At 32.7% G+C, this 8050-nt stretch overlaps 1 protein-coding gene across 3 annotated transcripts; it reads left to right on the forward strand.

The window, feature by feature from the left end:
- LOC107610961 lies at nucleotides 2801-7670 on the forward strand. 3 transcript variants are annotated; one of them, XM_021109330.1, is made up of 5 exons: nucleotides 2801-2914; nucleotides 3588-3842; nucleotides 4301-4368; nucleotides 4541-6056; nucleotides 6846-7670. In XM_021109330.1, exons 2-5 carry the CDS (start codon nucleotides 3668-3670, stop codon nucleotides 7481-7483), a joined length of 2397 nt encoding a protein of 798 aa, XP_020964989.1. In that variant the 5' UTR covers nucleotides 2801-2914; nucleotides 3588-3667; the 3' UTR covers nucleotides 7484-7670. The 3 variants fall into 3 exon arrangements, with proteins under 3 accessions (XP_020964989.1, XP_020964988.1, XP_016168421.1); XM_021109329.1 differs by having other exon boundaries at nucleotides 2819-3005; XM_016312935.2 differs by having other exon boundaries at nucleotides 2820-3143.

The following is an 8050-nucleotide window of genomic DNA, read 5'->3' on the forward strand; positions in this document are numbered from 1 at the left end:
AAGCAAATAAATTCAATTCCTCTTCCGATAGAATTTGAATCATTAAAATGAAGATCGAAGATCTTTCTAAAGAAACAATAAAAGAAGAATTGAAGATGAAGAAAAAATCAAAATAATTTATTAAATTGCAATAGAGTTATCTTTCCCAATTAAGAGAACTGAAAACTCATAACTAAAAAATTACAAAAGTGTGTATGAAAGAAAATGGAAGAGAGAAAGAGGATGAGAGTGGGGTGTGGAGTCACCTCCACCCCCTCTTGGTGTGTCCAAAATGATGAATCTAAGATCCTATTTATAAGCTACCAAAATTACAAATTCAAATGAAATTACAATCAAATGGAAAATTTCTAACTACTTCTAGATGATTCTTGTTGCCTTGATTGATTGTTAATTGTGGCTTGACTTGGATGGAATTGTGTTGGCCTTGTGAAGTTTTGATTCTCTTCTTGGACACTTGAAACATTAAAGAATAAATGAAGGAATAAGAGTATTGGAAGTGGTCCAATGTGGAGTGTCATTGAAGTGGCACTTTGGTGACACTTTGGACTTTTGAAGGCTTGGAAAGCCTTGCAACGTTGACAGATAGGGTCGTTTGCGATCCCAAATTGAACGTCCACTATAGACTATTATATATCATTGGAAAGCTCTGAAAGTCAGCTTTCTAACTCTGCTAAAAGCGTATCAGTTAGACCTCTATAGCTCAGGTTATGATCTTTCAAAGTTGAAGAGGTCAGTTTGGCGTGTTTACGGGTTCAAAGGCGTGTGAAATTCTACATGCTAGCTTTGCAACGCTGAAAGATGGGTGATTTTTACCCTCAACTTTAGTGTTCACTATGCAGTGTTATATATGGTTGGAAAGTTTTGGAAGTCTACTTTCCAATGGCACTGAAATTACCTCATTTGTGTCTTTGTAGCTCAAGTTATTCTTATTTGGGTATGAAGAGGTCATGGTTGCAAATCTTGTTTGAGCTTGTTTTGTGCTTTTTGCTTCTTTTTCTATTATTTCCTACAAAATTCATTACCTCAAGCACTCAAAGCAATATTCAATTTAATCACCAAAATACTTTCATAATTAAGCATTATGAATTGATTTTTATATGAAAAAACATAGAAAAACACAATATAATGCGCATGCATCTTTAGGAAAAAATGGTTGCGAATTTAGTGAGGTGTAATCAGTGTTTGACTTGGTCAATTTTAAAGTGAAAAATTGGGAGATCATTGGTTTCATTGAAGGCATATAATCATTGTGAGAAAGGATCATATAGAGAACTTGATATTTCCCTTGTTTCTGTAGTTGGGCATGTTATTTTGGAGAATATTTTTTGTTTGTAATCAAATTAGGTTCTTAATTATTCTTGTAGCCAAGTATATTTTTTGTTATTCTTATTGTATTAAATTAAGATACTATTGTATATTATTTTATATTTCTTATTTATGTAGGGCTGGTTTTATCAGTTTAACCAATAATTTATCGGTTGAACCAGTAAACCAATAGCTTGACAGGTTCGATCAAAGGTTCAGTTATGACAACTATGCACATGGGTTTAGAATCTACTTCAAAAATTAAACATCAAGCTTCATACTACTCTAACCATATATTGTGACAACTTAAATACGGTTTTGTTGATTGCTAGTCTTGTCCTACATGATAAAACGAAGCACTTCCAACTAGATATTTAGTTTGTGAGGGAGAAAATTCAGAGCAAGAGGCTGCATGTAGTGCATATACCGGGGATAGAATAAATTGCTGATATTTTAACGAAATCTTTATCATCAGAAATCTTTGAGAAGCTTAAGCTCAAGCTCAGAGTTGTCCCGAGGTCTAACTTGAGCTTTATGGGGGGGGTATAAAGGTAGAAGAAAGTAGTACAGTTTAAGATTCTATCAAGAATCAGTCAGACTATTATAACTGATTTAGCACGCAGCATAAATTATGGTATATAAGTTTAATTCTGGTTGTATATATAGAGAGTGAAACTTAGACTTCAGAGTTAGTTCAATTCTATTTTTCACAAGAGTAGTAGTCATTGTAATGTATAGCTGAAATATTTTCTGTAATATAGATTCTGTTTTTGTTCTCTATTATTCTTGTTTATCTCTCTTACATTCTCCTTTTTCAGTGAGCAATCTTTATAGAACTTCTATAGAGGGACTATTATAGTATTCGGAGATTAATTTTGAGGACGATAATAATACAATTAAAACCTTAGAAATTAAATCGGTGCATAGTGTAAATTACAGGGATTACATTGCAAAATGATACCTGGTGTGTACATGTGCATCTTCTCCCCCTTCATGTATTATTAGAAATATTAAATAATTTTTTTATTAGTTTAAATAAAAAGCTTAGAATATATTATTATTGAGTAATACTATATGACTAATAAAATTTATATTTTTAGTAAATACTTGGCCAATTCTAAATATTAAACACTGAGTTCTAAATTTTAATAATATAAAAATAAAGTTTTGGCTTAAATTGATAGCTAAAATAAATAAAAATGTATTGGCTTAGAATTTATTTTTAGAAAAAGTATAGGTAAACAATGAAAATACTGAATAATGTGAATAATGGATATATTGGATGTTCAATTCACTAGGTGTGCAGATGGTCATTCTAATATTAAGATTTAGGTGGATAATTTAGGAGTATAGTGTATTTTTAATTGAACTAATTTTAAAACCCATTGTTCACATTATTTACAAAAATTATTGTCTACCTAGCAAAGTACTTATTTTTATTCATTTTTATTATGGGTGATATTAAGGAATAAGGGTGACGTATTAAACATGTGTCTAAGAATCTCTCAACAAGAAAATACACTTTTTATGTCAATTCCTTTCTCGCGCTCAATACTTGCCCATCCGAGTGCAAGGCCAAGATTATCGGTTTTGGCTATGGATACCCGAGGTAAGGTTGCCTTTTGGTGGTAAATGTAGATATCAAAATTACCAACAGAACAAAGATAAAAACAAGTTTTAATGGCATAGAAACATTAAAGGTGAGTAGATGTTGACGATGACGCTTTGTAACAAGGTTCTAAAATAACTTTATTGAACATCTGATAATTCTCTAATCTATCGATCGAGTTCAACATTTTTCTTGTATCCTCTGATACATGGCAGATTATGGATCGGAGGTATATCCTGCACAAGATTTCATCTTTATTATTATTATTATTTTGTTTTATGCCCTGCACGTTGAACTTTAATTTTTGTAAATGCCGATTGATTGTGTTCTAGTTAATTCAACCTAAATTTCTATAATAATTTTCTTTTAACCTTTCATTTATAGTTTTTGTTTCTCTTGAAACTTAAAGATTTGCCTTTATTAATATGATGAAACATAACCATGATATATTCTTAATCAAGTTGACAATCTTGGAAAACTTCAATGTCTTTTGAATAATATATGTGTTTTTCTTATACTTCTCGGAGCAAATGGTAGTGCCATTGATATAAAGTTTGATACAAAGCATGCATGAAGATTGTAATCCCATAAAAGTTGAATTTCGTTCATAAGGACCTTCAGAACTACTTCTGTTTCACATCGATTCATATATGTTTGGTGATATATGTTTCAGGGTTCTCAATGTTATTAAAGGAATGGTGTTACTTGACCATGTAAAATACTCTTAATGTTAAGAAGGGATCTTTTATAGCCATGGGAAAGCATATTGGGGAGAAAGAATCTGAATTGTCAAGTGCAAGTTCTAGTCATCAACAAAATCATCCAGGAAGAGTTTGGGGAATTTTTCATGTGATGAAGTATCATCATTGGCGCCATGTGAAAAGAAAGCATTCACACAAAAAGCATGATGATGGAAGACATGAAGCTAGTATGTACACCTTGTATTCTTTCTTTCAGCTTTCTTGCATTGGATTTCTTTTCTTTAATCTATTTTTGCCTCTATATTTAAACATATGTTTATCAAGGGGAGTTTGAGGGCAACGGTTGAGTTGTCCCTATGTGATTTTAAAGTCACGGGTCCAAACCATAAAAATAGTCATTGATTAATTATACTCTCTGAATGTGGTCCTTTTCCATAAAAATCTATGTTTATGAAAGGAAGTCTTAGAATAACGGTTGAGTTGTCTGAGTAAATTTAAGGTCACGGATTTAAGTGGAAATACAAATTGGGTGTGGCCCTTTTCCAGATCGTGTGTTAACACGGAATGCTTGTGTTTATGTATGTGTAATTAGCTATCACAATGCAAAAATATTTGAGTGACATAGTTTTTCTCTCAAATTATGTTTTAGCCTCATAGATGTTGCAACAATTTCTTTCACTTTCAGGAGATGAAATTCCAGTGACTTCACATGAAATGCCTGAACATCATGGGTCAAGTACAAGACCATCCAATGTATGTAACGAGCAATACCTTTGGTTACGGGCTACTATACTTTCTTTTTCAAAAATAATGATATCTGTTGTGTTGATCTTATATTCACTTTGAATTTCATCGAGCAATTTAGAACATTTACTTTTCTTATAAAGGACACACTGAAAGTAGTATCTCATTGAAACTTTCCTAGGTTGAACAACAAAAGTTAAAGTCCTCTCCACGAAGCAAACATTCTATCAAATCTCGGTTAAAAGCGCTCGTTCAAGAAGATATATACAGAAAGAAGGGTCAACACAAGCGAAGCTCAACATGTCCATCAAAGTCACAACTAACTCGTGCCGATTCAATGCATCACATGGACGTTGATCCACTCAATGAGGAGTTGCTGACATCTAAGAACCCTAAGGCTAATGGTGATGTAACAAGTAATGAAAAATGTTTAGACTGTGGTACTGTGTTTTCTGCTGACACTTTGGAAATGAGTAAGATTCATAAGCATAAGAGGCATGACATAGATTCCAGTTCTCCTAATCAAGGTGTTCGAAACGAAAAGCTTAAGTCGATGAATGCAAAGATTCTTACAGCTGATGCTTCACCCCATCTTTTCAAGGATTTTCTTGATGCTTTGGATTTGATGAGCAAAAACAAGGATTCTGTGTTAAAATATATACAGGAACCTGAAGGTTCTCCTTCAATTCCATCTCCGGTTCATAATAAACAAGATCTCAGAAGCAAATCGAAACGATCAAACTCTGTTTCGTTTCCTCTGCCGGATTCTTCATCAGGAAGTAAGGATTCTAATAAGCCTAGACAGCACAAAATAGAAAATTCTCCACAACGTTCACCGGAGGTTGCTAGCAATGTGAGAATTAAAAGAAATTTCCTGGATCTCAAAAACAAGATAATGCAAATAATTGAAGAGCGCAAGAAAGAGAAGCATCGCATTGCAATGGATGCTATAGTGGACAAAATCCCTCAAGGAAACAAACCTTCAAAAATTTCAAAAAAGTACACACATGATCCATTGAAAGACGCCACAATTGATATAGAAGGGAAAGAATCTATGACAAAGAGTTATAGCAATCGTCTCTCTTCTTTTTCCTTTAACAAACGTCCTCAATCTACCATGAGAACTGAATCTCTAAAAGAATCAGCTGGCAGATATTCTCAGCTGTATGAGACTTGTTTCAATGCTGAAGCCAATTGTCCTAAGGCGGCTGAGACAATAAAGTTGAAGGCAGAAGAGAAGAGTTCGGTGTTAACGACCCCAAAAACCTTTCAAAGGTTCCATTCATTACCTAACATTACACCCTACCTCAACCAAAGTGATGATTCTTCTCTGTTTCTCTCTGCCCAAAATTCTTTTAGGCAGCGTGATGGCGAAAGCATTTTAAGAAGTTTGAACAATGTTTGTGATTCAGACGGTGAAGTTTTGCTACGAGCTCTAGATGACGATGCAATTCAAGAAAGCATCTTGAATGCTCTTGAACCGAAGAAAACTCTTGTAAGGAGTGAATCAACATCAGAACAAGATGTTGATGCTTCAGGAAACTTGAGTGATAGTGATGATGCTTCTTGCTCTGAACTAGTTACTGGACATGGAGTAGAATTTCCTCATATGCCTGGAGAAGCAAACTCGGTCTTCTCTTGTGACACCAACTTCATGGAAGACACATTTGATCTTGATAAGTTAAACATATTGGATGGTATATATTTTCTTCTTATTCCTTTCCATTGCAATATACCACTAAAATACTTACATGCTTGTAAATTTATATCTACATGCATGAATAAATATACTTGAAATCAAAGATAGGAAGGGTATCATGGTTTTCATATTCAAACTATAAAAGTTTGTGTAAGGATGATAGTTAAATGAGTCTTATAATAAGAGGTCTTAAAGTGAAATTTTGGGTATACATTTCTCCATCTTGAAGATCACTTTTGTTAACAGTTCTTCGTTTTCTGATTTCCACTCTGTCATGCGTATATTTAGTTTTTCAAAAATGCTATATGAATAAAAAAAGTCAGTCATCAAATCAAGCATTATTTATTTGTGCTTAAGTACATATGTCCCTTAATTTATTTTGAACGTCTATTTTGTATTTTGACAGGTGACTGATTTGTTAGTTGATTTTTTGCGTACACATAATCTATTCTAAATTTTAGAGGATAACTTTCAAATTGAATTTATTAAAAAAAATATTGGAAGACTAACATTTTTTATCAATATAACCTAACACTTTGGGCCAACATTTTATTATTTACTATTATAAAATTTAGGATTTAGAATTTTTTATCAATATAAGTCGACACTTTGGGCCAACATTCTTATTTCTTTACTGATGATAAATTTTGTTGGTGGTGTAGCATTGCTATTATTTAAATGAATCTTCTATTTGTTAATTCGATTAACCAAAATATAATATTTTCTTACCTTGCAACTTCTTCAAAATTTCAACTATGGCCTACTGATGGATTGCTATATAACACAGGTGAGCTATTTTATGATACCGAATCAGATCAGCAAGAAGTAGTTGGGAGAGGAGATTACACTCAAAAGTTCCAAACTCTAAGTAAGCGCTTCAATTACAAAATTCCATGTGTTGAAGTTGATCCAGGCCATGAAGCTGCATTCAATTACGTGAGAAAGGTGTTGGAGCTCTCTGGTTTCACTGGCTCTGAATCTCTTGAAATGTGGTATTCAGAGAATCAGCCAGTAAATCCTTCAGTGTATGAAGAATTAGAAGGCTGCTTGCTTCTTGATCCTGATTGTTCTGGTAATATTGATAAGGGTGGACAATGTAACCATTTACTTTTGTTTGATATAGTCAATGAGGGGTTGTTGGAGATTTTTGGAAGATCATATTGCTATTACCCTAGATCATTATCTTCACTCTCCCATGTTCATCCATTGCCAGTAGGAGAAAATGTTCTAAGAAAAGTATGGGCACTTATTAGCTGGAACCTTAGATCAACATCTGAGCCTTACCCATCATTGGATTACTATGTGAGTAGAGATCTTGCAAAAGATGATGGGTGGATGAATCTCCAATTTGATTCTGAATGTGTGGCCCTTGAGCTTGATGACTTGATTTTTGATGATCTACTAGACGAAATTATACGCACTTAGCTTAGCTTAACCTAAGCTTTTTTTTCTTGTTCTTCCCCTTTATCCTCTAATGCATCTAATACAATTGTTGGATTTTGATGTAATAGTGAATTATATTGTACATTTAATTTGTTCATGTGAAATTAGTTTTTCAACAAGAAAACTTAAAGGAAAGGCATATGTATATTAAATCATTAATATTTTACAACTTGATGTTTGATTGGTTCGTACTGTAAAACATGCAAGATTCAATTCACAATTTCACATGTATTGCAAATGTAAATAAAGTTGGATCATACTCACGTCCATATTCAATATTAAATAGCACTGCCAGGGGAGGGTGAGGGAGGCGAGTGTCCTCCAAAATTATAATTTTTGTTAACAAAAAATGAATTTATAGAGATAGTCCCTTTAAATTATATTACACAGCTCCTTTTTAAAAAAAAATTAGTCTCCTTTTCAAATTATAAATACAATTCATTAATAATTTAGTATAAACCTATAAAAAAAGGTTCAAATGTTCTTGTATTATGTTAAGAAAATATTATAGTCCAATTTATTTAAAAAATAAAACATAAACTCTATTCT

Source organism: Arachis ipaensis, chromosome B08 (assembly GCF_000816755.2).
Source record: "Arachis ipaensis cultivar K30076 chromosome B08, Araip1.1, whole genome shotgun sequence".
Lineage (NCBI taxonomy): Eukaryota > Viridiplantae > Streptophyta > Magnoliopsida > Fabales > Fabaceae > Arachis > Arachis ipaensis.

Coding starts and splice junctions, on each gene's coding strand:
- LOC107610961 (XM_021109330.1), top strand. CDS start 3,668: ATGGGAAAGCATATTGGGGAGAAAGAATCTGAATTGTCAAGTGCAAGT. Junction 3,843..4,300: donor TGATGGAAGACATGAAGCTA/GTATGTACACCT, acceptor TTTCACTTTCAG/GAGATGAAATTCCAGTGACT. Junction 4,369..4,540: donor CAAGTACAAGACCATCCAAT/GTATGTAACGAG, acceptor AAACTTTCCTAG/GTTGAACAACAAAAGTTAAA.